Source organism: Salvelinus fontinalis, chromosome 6, assembly GCF_029448725.1.
Source record: "Salvelinus fontinalis isolate EN_2023a chromosome 6, ASM2944872v1, whole genome shotgun sequence".
Taxonomy (NCBI): Eukaryota; Metazoa; Chordata; class Actinopteri; order Salmoniformes; family Salmonidae; genus Salvelinus; species Salvelinus fontinalis.
The window spans coordinates 56,355,412-56,369,688 of NC_074670.1; the positions used below are offsets into that span (position 1 = coordinate 56,355,412).

At 40.3% G+C, this 14,277-nt stretch overlaps 1 protein-coding gene across 1 annotated transcript; it reads right to left on the reverse strand.

Annotated features, from left to right (window-relative positions):
* Nucleotides 1–1,294: 1,294 nt before the first annotated feature.
* LOC129858183 (uncharacterized) lies at nucleotides 1,295–13,876 on the reverse strand. The gene is made up of 2 exons (XM_055927209.1): nucleotides 2,325–13,876; nucleotides 1,295–2,129 (listed from the first exon to the last, which is right to left on the reverse strand). The coding sequence occupies exons 1-2, from the start codon at nucleotides 2,409–2,411 to the stop codon at nucleotides 1,335–1,337; spliced, it is 882 nt and encodes a 293-aa protein (XP_055783184.1). The 5' UTR covers nucleotides 2,412–13,876; the 3' UTR covers nucleotides 1,295–1,334.
* Nucleotides 13,877–14,277: the final 401 nt, after the last annotated feature.

Genomic DNA, 14,277 nt, shown 5'->3' on the forward strand with positions numbered 1-14,277 from the left:
ATGCAGTGTTTACCAACATTGCCTATAAAATGTGCAGTGTTGACATAGCGTGGTTGGATTGAATCCCAGTCCTTTTATTTTTTTTGTTAGGCAAGTCAGTTAAGAACAAATTCTTATTTACAATAACAGCCTACCCCGGGCCAATTGTGCACCACCCTATGGGACTCCCCATCACAGCCAGATATGATTCAGCCTGGATTCAAACCAGGGACACTTGCACTGAGATGCAGTGCCTTAGACCACTGCGCCACTCTGGAGTCCTACAGTAATGGAATTGTAAAACACTTGAACTCCTATCAATGGATAAACTTTGATTTCACTTAAGATAAATTTACAATAAATCTAGGTGAGTGAACATATACAGCTCAAACGTTTGTGTGAATTACAAACCTCAAATAGGTTCTGGATGACATCCCATCTTTGAGGAATAGAAATGTGATTCCAGAACTTCCATGCTGGCAGGCAGCAATCAGTGTTAAAGAAACTGATCAATACTACCGCACAACCCCTTCACAATTACCATACACATGCCGTTCTCTTATGCCTACGTCGATGCTGGCTATTTCGAGACAGAAACTCATAAGCACAACATTGTAGAAAAAGCCAAATTTATTAAATTCTCCTGTTTAAAAACCACGATACATTGAAAATGGATGGGGAGACTTAAGACAAGAATACAATCTGCAAAAACCACCAGCCACGGCGGGTAGATTGAAGAGTCATTTGAATAGTACAATACTTTTGTATTATCAACAGTATGCTAATAGCTGACAGTTTATCAGAACTTTTCATTCAGATCCTTTGTTGTGATAAATTTTACTCCACTTCAAGACAAAACAGAACCAAATCTTTAGGATCCAGATATAGGATCTAATTTGAAACAGTTTGCTACAAAAGCAAAATAATCCTGAAGCAACAGGACATTCAAATTATTACCGTAAAACATACGGTTATAATATAACTACTGTTCCCTAAAGAAGGGAATTAGGTATAACATACAATATGGGAGTCAACGACCAATCATATTCACTGGAAGAAAAATGAAATCTCACCCAACAGGCTTGCACCCATTTCAGCGAGCAGAAATCCCGCTGGGAAAAAACATGTTACACCTCATTCCCTCTTTCAGGGAACAGTGGTTATATTCATTTACATTTAAGTCATTTAGCAGACGCTCTTATCCAGAGCGACTTACAAATTGGTGCATTCACCTTAAGATATCCAGTGGAACAGCCACTTTACAATAGTGCATCTAAATCTTTTAAGGGGGGGGGGTCAGAGGGGGGTCAGAGGGGGGGCGGGGGTCAGAAGGGGGTCAGAAGGATTACTTTATCCTATCCTAGGTATTCCTTAAAGAGGTGGGGTTTCAGGTGTCTCCCGAAGGTGGTGATTGACTCCGCTGTCCTGGCGTCGTGAGGGAGTTTGTTCCACCATTGGGGTGCCAGAGCAGCGAACAGTTTTGACTGGGCTGAGCGGGAACTGTACTTCCTCAGAGGTAGGGAGGCGAGCAGGCCAGAGGTGGATGAACGCAGTGCCCTTGTTTGGGTGTAGGGCCTGATCAGAGCCTGAAGGTACGGAGGTGCCGTTCCCCTCACAGCTCCGTAGGCAAGCACCATGGTCTTGTACCGGATGCGAAGCTTCAACTGGAAACAGTGGAGAGAGCGGAGGAGCGGTGTGACGTGAGAGAACTTGGGAAGGTTGAACACCAGACGGGCTGCGGCGTTCTGGATGAGTTGTAGGGGTTTAATGGCACAGGCAGGGAGCCCAGCCAACAGCGAGTTGCAGTAATCCAGACGGGAGATGACAAGTGCCTGGATTAGGACCTGCGCCGCTTCCTGTGTGAGGCAGGGTCGTACTCTGCGGATGTTGTAGAGCATGAACCTACAGGAACGGGCCACCGCCTTGATGTTAGTTGAGAACGACAGGGTGTTGTCCAGGATCACGCCAAGGTTCTTAGCGCTCTGGGAGGAGGACACAATGGAGTTGTCAACCGTGATGGCGAGATCATGGAACGGGCAGTCCTTCCCCGGGAGGAAGAGCAGCTCCGTCTTGCCGAGGTTCAGCTTGAGGTGGTGATCCGTCATCCACACTGATATGTCTGCCAGACATGCAGAGATGCGATTCGCCACCTGGTTATCAGAAGGGGGAAAGGACAAGAATAATTGTGTGTCGTCTGTATAGCAATGATAGGAGAGACCATGTGAGGTTATGACAGAGCCAAGTGACTTGGTGTATAGCGAGAATAGGAGAGGGCCTAGAACAGAGCCCTGGGGGACACCAGTGGTGAGAGCACGTGGTGAGGAGACAGATTCTCGCCACGCCACCTGGTAGGAGCAACCTGTCAGGTAGGACGCAATCCAAGCGTGGGCAGCGCCGGAGATGCCCAACTCGGAGAGGGTGGAGAGGAGCATCTGATGGTTCACAGTATCAAAGGCAGCCGATAGGTCTAGAAGGATGAGAGCAGAGGAGAGAGAGTTAGCTTTAGCAGTGAGAAGAGCCTCCGTGACACAGAGAAGAGCAGTCTCAGTTGAATGACTAGTCTTGAAACCAGACTGATTTGGATCAAGAAGGTCATTCTGAGAGAGATAGCAGGAAAGCTGGCCAAGGACGGCACGTTCAAAAGTTTTGGATAGAAAAGAAAGAAGGGATACTGGTCCTGTACACTTCCTTTCAGTCGGTCACTCTGTGTAACATTCTACGGGGACATACAATCACGCCCCAAGCCGGCTCAGAGGTTACCAAACTAGGAGGCCCATGGCAGCCCAAACACATACAGGTTCCACCGGCTTCAAAAAATGTTTTCCCTAAAACTTAACCAAGACACCTGAACTGTCAGAGCATCATGAGGGCTGAACTGTCACAGCCTCATATAGGGAACCAGAACCTGCTGCAACTTGGCAATGAACACTGACACGCCGCCACTACAGCCCAAGTCCATAGACCCTACGGTTCCAAGAACAATACTTACATTGCAAGCCTGAAATGTCAGAACTCATACATGAAAGCACAATTCCAAAACAACACCTGTTGTGACTTGGTAAAGCGCACACGCACACTGCATAGCATTGACCAGAGTCAATGAACCATGGCAACCAGAGGCTCAAACCTAAAGGAAACCTGCAGTAACTGTCGTGGAAAATCATCTCAGAAATATAACGCTTTATCAGAACTTGTGAAATCAAAAACATGCTTTTATTTACAATAGTATGACCATCTCGAATGTCCCACCGAACCCCCCTCTCAGAAGTCCAGTCCTTTTTATTTATACCCACATAGTATTGTCCGTCCCCTATGAAGTCATCCCCCACCATCTGCCTTCAATCAGTTTATAATGGTGGCCGGACCCTCCCTTCACCACTAAATCAATGCACTCTTTGTGCCCCCCCCCTCTCTAGGGCATCCAATTGCTTATAGGCGTCTATGTGTCTGGTCAGTTTCACTCAAATGGAATCAGCAGACTATGTGTTTCTTGTTCATTAGTGTCCAGCCACCCCAGGCATATTTCTCTGGTATGTATGCTTTTCTAGTGGAATGGGTAAACTATAAATCTAGTGTGTCAAAGCGCCCAGTAGGCGCCCAGTAGTCTGGTCAATATAACAGAGAAATGGAGAATATAGAAGGATCAGAGGGCCAGAACGTCCCCCAGTAGACTTCCATCACCACGGTCCCATGACCCCTGCCAACATGTGGTCTGTCACTCCAATGCTCAGCCATCCTCCATCTCCACATGTTATCCATGTATCTCATATTACCACCACACCACTACAATCCCCCATCTGGGGCTAATTAGCCACATAAATGATACAAAATAAGACTTTGGGAAAGTAAATGAGAATACCTACGATGTACAAGAAAATACAAAAACAGAATAAAGCACATAAACCAACTAGACCAAACATCTCCAAATGATTAAAACTAAAATAGGAGTAAAAGATCCAATTAGAAACATTAATAAAAACCTAACTAGACAAAACATTTCAACATTATCCCCCCGTGCAGACACCTACCAACCTTTGTTAGATGATTTAATACATGGTCCATAGACACTTGTAACCGGAATACCCTCTGTCACCTAACATGTTTTTGTAAAATGATCCTATTTTTAGAAGGCAAAACTAACTTTAATTAAAAGAAAATATATATGTTCATCGATATATATATAAAAATTCAAAGAAACATACAAAGAACACAAAGCATTATGCAAAATAAAAATGCTAAACCCCATTATCTAGGAGCACAGTCCTCATCCTTACAAATAAAACAATCTCCTTTTTGACACTTGGCACAGAAAAAAGGTTCTAGGTGATGATAATGACCATCCTCATGAATTTTTGTACACCACTTGCAATTGTGACGCAAATTACACTTTTTGTGGACATGTATGAGTAAACATTAATCTGAACTGGGTAATTGAACATATACATGGAAACCATGACACGCATGACCCCCCCTCCCCCACCCCCAATCACTTCATAGAGACAGTTATGGTTACCAAAGGGGCAGTCAAGAGGTCCTCCAACCGCATTACAAGGCTTTCCATACTTATTGGTATAATTGCCTGGGCTTCCCACTTTCTTAACGCTAGATCCAACCAAATTCATACATGAGAGTCTAAACATTTTCATTACATTTTCATCAGCATTAGCCTTTACTTCTGCTCATAATCCTTTGAATTTGGCCATAGCAATATTGTGAATAAAGGTGCAACAGTCATCCCCAAACATGACACAAACTCCACCCTTCTCCACTAAGAGCCAATTAAGTATAGTTAATGAATCCCTGTTGGTTATAGCCAATAAAATTAATCCACTCTAAGTTCTAATTTGGTGTTATCCACAAAAATATAGATTCAAATCCTGATTTAACCTCATCTCTGGCCTTGAAATCCCTAGGTAGACCTCTAAGCAGTCCAATTGCATTAAGGTATACCTCAGGATCCTTCTCATAAGCCCTTTTAACTCTAGGTTTTACATAGTCATCATGGGGTGATTTAATAATCGTAACCTATTTAATTGCTCTAAGGCACAAAGACCAATCCATCCATCAGACAATACATTCAACAGTTAGTTTTTTCCACACATCCAGAAACTATCAGCAATACCTCTGTCTTGAATTTTCAACATAGTAAGAGATGGCGCAACCTGAGTTATGTAACTACACAACTCTTTTCTATTCATAATCAACCCTTTATCATTACTTTTACGAACTCCCGCATTCTCTAACACCCAAATAGTATCACATTCTACAGTGGTGTTTCCTACATCAATTCCTTCGGTGTGGTGTCTGTAAAAACATTCATATTTTCCTTTAACCACGGTACCTCTGTCTAATTGAGGTGCATTTAATTCAGTTCTAATATTATAGGCAACACAATCATTGTCTCCCATCATGGTCTCATTCAACATAGTTTTACCCCTAGTACTTACCCAGAACAATCCTACATTTTATGTCACACAAGGGAATAGAATACTTTCTATTGGTACAATAGTCATTTTTACAACTTACACAGTTTTTACATGATTCTGGTTCAGAGACTATTAAAAGATCAGACCAAGGTGATTTTCTTCACAAAATACAATTGTCCATTCTGTGTCTGTTTGCCATATACTTAGCCCATTCGTATCACTCCTTCTTCACTACTTCTTCTCATGTGGTGTCCTTGAGTGGTTCTGATTCTGATATATCTAATTCTGTTGCTTTTTCAATGTTCTTATCTTGAGGTAGATCATTAGAGTTTATCAGAAAGTTCCAAATGTCAGTAAAAAACTCTCCTGACTCTGATGTCTCAGGTTGCTTTGTTGGCACGGTGGTCTGCTTGGTAAAGGCAGTCGATGTCATCTAGTGGTAGCTACTGTGATCGTCACAGCAGCCGCCACCCTTGTTGTTGTCACAGGTTCTTCCTGTTCATGTGCAGGGGTAGGATCAATCTTAATGACAGTGGTGCTACTCCCTTCGGTCACTGTTGTTCTTGTTATTTCAACTATTAATTCTTCACCTTCAACTGGTTCAATCTGATTCATGATGAGCACCCTCTCGTCTTTTTCTTCGATTAATGTCAGGTCACATCCTTTCGGATCCCAAACGACTTGTCCCTTTGTTTGGTGATATGTCCATCCACAGAGTGCAATCTCCGATAAGGGTTTGATCCTTATGATTGAGATAGACTTCAGTTCTCCTACTTCTGTTATAAATTGAGGTGGAACATAGATTCTAACCTTGTCAGTCTTTTTGGATTGTTCGGCTGATTCCATTCTTCTCTTCCTGCTCCCACCATACATCTTGATTGTGCATTAGTCTGTTGTTTCTATACTAGCATTCACTGTTGCTTCTGTTATGTCAATGTCATTATTCTTTTGTTGTTCTAACATCAATTGTCTGTAAAGGAGGCCATTCAAAAGTTTAAAAGTCAATTGTAGGGTAATCCCCATTTTCTTCAGCTTGCGGGACTTTTCCTCCTCTTTCTTCACCTGAGGCTCCCTCCTCAGGCCAGACTTAACTTCCATCTGGAAGGTTTCAATTTTTAGGGAAAAGATGTTCTCATTCTGTTCCTTGTGAGGCCTCTCCTCCTCTTCTGGGTGCATTAGTCGATGCACTTGTCGTATTTTGGCTTTCACTTGATTTGCTGTTTTCTTGGCTCCTCCCTGGCGTCTCAATCGTTTCCGCTGCTCCTGCTCCCTCCAGGCTCCCTCCTGGTGAATCAGCATCCTCTGTGTCCTCATCTCTATGTGGTTGTATCCTTCTCTCTGTTGGGACTCAGCTGCAGTGGTTCAGATGGTACCACGTCTGGCTTCTTTTCACTTGGACGGCCATTCTTGTTGCTTTGGCCACCTCATAGGGTCCATCTCTCCTCGGTTGATCCCACTTCCTCCGGATCCCTCCAACGTGGACTAGATCTCCTGGTATCACTGGGAGAGGTCCTTCTGGTCCCCTTGGATCATCAGACGCAGAACCTCTCATCCTGGTTCAGGTTTCTGCCTACTTTCTGTGAAGCATTCATACTTAGAGACTTATGGCCTCTGTTCTATGATTGCACCATACATCCTCTTACTTCCATCACTCATCACACAACAAACAGACATTCCAGCTGAAGCTGGCGAACCCCTCTCCTTCTGGTTTCCTAAACATAAGACTTGGAAAACAACAGACAAAACATAACAGCATTGACAATGTTATGTGTTATGCATAAATATATTCATGCAAACTGAAATCTGAAACCATGACAATTCCCACTCTCTCTTTACCTGACTCTATGCCTCCAGGATACTTTTCTGCTGGACTCCACAAAAATAAAAGCCCTAAAAAGCTTCCTCATGCTTCCACCCAGTCTTCCCCTTTCGGCCCCAGGTTCTGAGAGGTGTTCCCAAATCATGTCATTTTTACTTAGTTTCCCATCTACTTCATTTCAACTGATAATCATGTGCATACTCTACAATTAACATTCTCTCTTCTTGAATTAATTCAACACTGTATATGCTTTCATATCAATCCCTTTAACATGTTTGTTTAGAGTATAATATCCTATCATCCATTCTCTTTCACATGATGTATTAAAAATAAAACAAGTAGCCTCCAAACTCAACCCAGTATGTCTATAGTGGAATCTAGTCTCTCTCTCTTTCTCTCTCTGATTCCACATCCTCTGTCATGGTGTTTTCAAGCTCACCCATTATTCAGCTGGACCTTACTTCTCGTGAGACTTATGCACCCACCAAAGAGAGACATGAAGAACTTTACCACTGCAGTGTTGTAAGAAATATACCACCAGCCTGGTGTATCTTGATGTACACTCAGTCTCCAGAATGCAGCCCAAGCCCTTCCATTTCTGGCTGTTTTTTCCTGAGGACATACACACTAACACATGGGTTATTTCCTGACAACATTAGCAAAATCACTAAATCTTAATTTTTAATAACAGCCCTATGTAACCATTCTGCCTCAAATACCTGGCCTCCTGCCACAGAAATATTCAATGATAGTCAAATGATGTTCCCTACATCAACTGCTGTACACTAACATGTAATCAGTCAAATGTCTTCCAGTTGGATTAATATCCAATCCTATCAAAACTAAGTAATAAGTTTCTTAAACTTTTGCTCTAGTGTTCAAAATGCCACCACTTATTATTTTTACCATATCTTTAGATATGTGAATTGTTCTATTTACTTTAGAATTTTCCCTATATTTTACACAGTCAGCTGTCTTTCCTTTTCTGTGAATTATCTCTATTATTATACATAGTTTCTAGAAATAACACCCCTTCACTACCATTACCTTCATTTATGAGTCCCCTAACCCATAACAGCCATTGTTTGATACATACTTAAAACATCCTTAAGTCAATTTATATATCATTTATATCAATTTCAGTCCCTCCTCAGGAACATATACACAACCTTATGTTCCTCAAAACAAAAATAAATTGACCAAACGAGAAAAAGAGAAAAAAAAATTATAATAATTACACATTTGCAATAAATTTCCACTATTCGTAATGTAATTAAACCTGGAGAAAACGTCCATCTGTTTCATTCTATGCCCCTGTTATTATTGGTCTCTTTCTTCTTCATTCTTGGGTATCATCGCACAACATACTATCTTTTTATTCAATTAAACATTAGATTTTATCATTCCAATTCCAATGACATTATAAAACAAAAAAAATAAAAAATAAAAAACTTTAATCTAATATTCTGTAAGTTTTGTCAACCACCTTGTCTCAGGATTAGTTTCCAGAGCTTCCCTAGGCCTATTAAATTTAAACAGTTCTATATCTAAATAACTAAACAGTTATTTCTTAAATACATTTTCCAACCCAATAATCAGGATAACAGTCCTTAGTGTTTACTTTAACTCAAATTTGACCTTATCTATTCAATACAGATCATCCCTTTAATAATGAACATTTATACTAAACACTTTAAATACCAGTATTATCTATTTTCCAATAGCCCCGTTGTCTCAGTTTTTCTCTCATTTGTGGCCTGATAATAAAAAGATCAGTACCCCAATCCTTTAAGTCATTACTCTCCCTGGCCCATATCATTTCAGCATGTCTTTTTTTTTTAGATACAGTACACAGGTCATCAGACACAGTTGTCCCTCACTGTTCAGTCGGTTAGGGTGGGTTTGAGCTCCACACCCACTTGTAGTGATATTCTCTCCCATGCCTTAAAGCATTCTGACGTCACCTTCTTATGATAACTCCCTTATTCCACCAGTGTTCTCTCAGATGAATTACAGATGATGTATTTATCAACAAAAACCCTCACAAACCCACACTCCAATAAACCCGTTGGAATAACTTTCAACACTTTTTATATGCATAATGAACAAACCACATTTGTGTATTTACCCAAAGACCATAACCCCAAGGAACTGATAGTTTTACCTATGAACCCATGTTATATCAAAAATAAAAATTAAAATAAACCTATTTGAATAACTTATTCAATTTAAGGGTACAACTCTTCATAATTTTCCCAGGGACATAATAGATTTTCAAAGTAATTATACAGTTTGAATAGAGTCTGGTGTCTTAAACATTTTATAAGTAAATCCCACCTGTTCCAACAATTTCTAGTAAAAGGTGATCAGTCTTTCACAGGAAATTCCTAGGATTCAGGGCATTTTGACACCATTAATATGTTTCCACTCCCCCTTTCTTTAGGAGCAACTTAAATACATTTTTCAAAAACATGTTCATCCTTTTGCATACCCAATTTGAAACTGAATTGGAAAAAACCCTTCCAATATATCTACTAATGCATATTCATTCCCAGTACATGGTGTACTCACTAGAGAATCATAAGCCAATAATAGCAAACGAACTGGACTCACTCATCCAGAACTCCATGTTTTAGCCTTATCCAGATATTTTTATTTTTAAAGCGGCTGACTTTAACTACTGTGGAAAGCAGTTAATTAGTCTCCAATGACATTGTTGACCAGAGAAGATTGAAAACCCTTTTTTTTCCCTTATTGGTTCTGGAAAAGAAAGTGTACATATCGTTAATATTCACAATGTTACCTTTTAGTCAGCAAACCAATAATTTTACTTATCCATAGATTTTATTCTAAAGCGTCTTTAACAGTTCCAGAGAATTGTGGTATAGAATGTCTAACAATTAAAATTCCGTCGTTACTCTACTAGATGTCAAGTCAAACGTGATCTAATACTTCTTCTTGACCACATATAAACTGTAATCTCTATGAAACACTCATTGTTCGCTCAGAGACTATACAACGACAAGTAAAAAATTCCATTCTCACTAACCTCAAACCGATTAGTTGTTTGTTATTTTGACAAGGATATAAACTCTTGTATAGCGGCATTTCCTACTACCGTACTAAGTTCTAATGTCACATTACACTAATTTTCCCATACCCGATATACCTATATCCAGAACAGAGAGCTATTTTCTTATTGGTTCTTAGATCTTGTCAATAGTTCTGCCAATCACCCGCACGTCTGCGAGGATTAGAGGAACCACACACACACCCCCATCGCAATGTATTTTCTGATGATAGAATGTTGACATCAGAACGCCTGCAAATCGAGCTTCACATTTTGGTCCCATGTGACTGTTTAATTCCCTTGTCCTATTTATCCTGTTTATCAGGTAATAGTGTCCTTCTCTCCCTATTCTATGGAAACAGTCATTTTGTTGTCATGCCACTAATTATTTATTTATTTTTCCTAAATACTCCCATGTATTATACACCTTTTATTTACTATTTTTCCAAGGTAGAGCGAATCCCCTTTCCAATTAAAAATGCATTTGTCACATCACTTAATTTCTCTTCTCAAACCACGCTCTATATAGTACAGACATTATTTCTGAATACTACAGATGACTTAATGTCTTATTCTAGTACAATACTTCAAATATCACTGTGTTTTCCCCTTTACAGATATCATTATTTATTCCTTTTATAATTCTAATCAATTTTATGATTACATTTACATTACATTTAAGTCATTTAGCAAATGCTCTTATCCAGAGCGACTTACAAATTGGAAAGTTCATACATATTCATCCTGGTCCCCCATGGGAATTTAACCCTCAACCCTGGCGTTGCAAGCACCATGCTCTACCAACTCAGTCACACCAGTCCACTGCCCGCTCCGTTAAGATCTCTATCTAACGTCTTACTTTTACCTTTATTAAATTTATTTTGTCTATACTTTCTTACCTATAGTCTTATTATTTCATTGTCTTTTATCCCATTTTACTGTTTAATTCCCGATTCATGGTTTTAGTGAAACAAACCTCTCATATTCTGGTCTCTGTCCTTCAGGCTATTTTTAGACCGCAGTCTCTGTGGGTACAGAGTGATCGACGGCCTGTTTTTTCCTCTTCCTTTGTTACACCGTTCGTGAATCCTTAATCTGTCCTGAATTTCACTATTTATCACTATTTATCACTATTTAACTAACCTAGATTCGTTTTTAACTTTATAGTACAATTTCAATTTATCGACGATTCTACTTTCTGTCTTGTTACACACTATTTGGTTTAATCCTCTTTTATTATCTTTATGGTTATTTATTTTAACACCTTTTTTAGTATTCTACTATGGTCGCTTATTACTTTATCACATCAGTGTTTTTATCCTTGATTATAACTTATTTTACTTCGATGTTCCTTAATTTCATTCCATCTGCCTAATAGCAGTTAACTGCACTCTCCTTCTCAAATTACACTCAGTTAACTGTCAGAGAGGCTTGCGCATGCCTCTTCCTACCAGCAGTTGGTCACAGACACACACACAACCCAACCTGTCCTTTCTTTCTTCCTAATGTTCTATCTCTACACAGATCTACTCATTTCTTACAACATTATCATTCATCCTTTTATGTTTCATCCGTTCATTCAATCCCTTTGTTTTTACCTCAAAACAACTCAGTTCTTTCTTTATTGACTTAATCCCTTTCTTCAACATAAGCCTAGGCTAATAGGATTTCTACGATATGACGAGAGACTACTGTCTAATCGGATCAGCTTGTCTTCATATCCTACCCACCCCCCAATACTGATCTTTTCTTCTTTTATTAAAGTAGTATTGTGGCGTGACCTACTGAATTACAAAACCCTGTTAGCTAGACAGAGCGGTTTTTTATTCGCAGGATTTCTTTTGCATTTGAACGCCGCACAATCGGGCAAACGTCCTAAATATTCATCCGTACAGTCCTCCTTTCAGAGCGTTAACCATGAAATATTTATTTAACTACTGATTTATGTTTTGACCATATAAACTACTTTTGCAGTTGAACGCCGCACAATCGGGCAAACGTTTTTCCTACAACCTAATATTTATAAGCTACTTTTGCAGTTGAACGCCGCACAATCGGGCAAACGTTTTCCTACAACCTAATATTTATAAGCTACTTTTGCAGTTGAACGCCGCACAATCGGGCTAACGTTTTTCCTACAACCTAATATTTATAAGCTACTTTTGCAGTTGAACGCCGCACAATCGGGCTAACGTTTTTCCTGCCTTCTAAATATTCATCCGTTCAGTCCCCCGTTCTGGGGCGGTAGCCATGAAGTATTTATTTACTAAATATCCACCCAATCAGACCTCTTTAAAAATGTTCCTTTTTTAAAGAGCGGTGGCTTTCTAACTACTTATTTATGCAGTTCTCTGTTATCTTTAGAGCCGTTATTCATAAGTAACCTGTCCAAGCATTCCTTCTACTAATTTTATTGAAGAGGTATCACAGGATTTTCTACCTACATTATCTGTTTTTACCGTATGGGCTGTCCCACATTATAGCCAGCCATCTCAGCCAGATGGCACAAACAAGCACATCATTTAAGCTACACATTCGAACGGTCTAATCAGAATGAGCGCATGCTCCACTAAACACCTAACACAAGCAAAGTTCACATCGCCTATTCACTCATTCTCTATACATGCACATGCATTTATATTTAATACAATTCCCCAAATTACACATACATGCACATTTATTTGAATTCAAAAGTTCTTTCGTTTTTACTGGTTTCTTTTTAGGAAATTTGAAAGAGAGACTTACATGGCGCCCCTCTCGCTGAGACAGAATCTCTGAAGCAATCCATACAAACATTTCAACTATGTAAGAACAAGCTTACCTTTTTATAGTTGTGGCCATAGTGTTTGCAAGATTGTCCAAAGAAACTATCTCCAGCCCTGATCGCCATATCTCAGTCCCTGTCCCTCCTGGCTCAGCTCGCCAAATATGTCGTGGAAAATCATCTCAGAAATATAACGCTTTATCAGAACTTGTGAAATCAAAAACATGCTTTTATTTACAATAGTATGACCATCTCGAATGTCCCACCGAACCCCCCTCTCAGAAGTCCAGTCCTTTTTATTTATACCCACATAGTATTGTCCGTCCCCTATGAAGTCATCCCCCACCATCTGCCTTCAATCAGTTTATAATGGTGGCCGGACCCTCCCTTCACCACTAAATCAATGCACTCTTTGTGCCCCCCCCTCTCTAGGGCATCCAATTGCTTATAGGCGTCTATGTGTCTGGTCAGTTTCACTCAAATGGAATCAGCAGACTATGTGTTTCTTGTTCATTAGTGTCCAGCCACCCCAGGCATATTTCTCTGGTATGTATGCTTTTCTAGTGGAATGGGTAAACTATAAATCTAGTGTGTCAAAGCGCCCAGTAGGCGCCCAGTAGTCTGGTCAATATAACAGAGAAATGGAGAATATAGAAGGATCAGAGGGCCAGAACGTCCCCCAGTAGACTTCCATCACCACGGTCCCATGACCCCTGCCAACATGTGGTCTGTCACTCCAATGCTCAGCCATCCTCCATCTCCACATGTTATCCATGTATCTCATATTACCACCACACCACTACATAACCTGTGTACTTGTGCAGTGCCACAGCAGCCTAAGGCTGAAACCTACAGGAGACTGTGGTAACCCTGATAATGTGCCCAAGTGGCGCCGGAAGAAATGGCAGCAGTTTTACGGGCACCCAACCAATTGTGCTATTATGTGTTTTTTTCGCGTTATTTGTAACTTATTTTGTACATAATGTTTCGGCAACCGTATCTTACGGCAAAAAAGAGCATCTGGATATGAGGACAGCAATCACTCACCTCGGATTAGACTAAGATTTTTTCGTCAACAAGCAGGACATTCTCTGAACACCCGACAAAGCCAACATCCCAGTTATTTGCAAGAGGAAGAGACGCAGGTACAGAGGACACAGAGCGGGATTTCTCATAAGGATCCGCAGAAGGCGAGTGGGAAAGCTGCCGTTACCGTCAA

Coding starts and splice junctions, on each gene's coding strand:
- LOC129858183 (XM_055927209.1), bottom strand. CDS start 2,411: ATGCTCCTCTCCACCCTCTCCGAGTTGGGCATCTCCGGCGCTGCCCAC. Junction 2,130..2,324: donor TGACAGGTTGCTCCTACCAG/GTGGCGTGGCGA, acceptor TCTGATAACCAG/GTGGCGAATCGCATCTCTGC.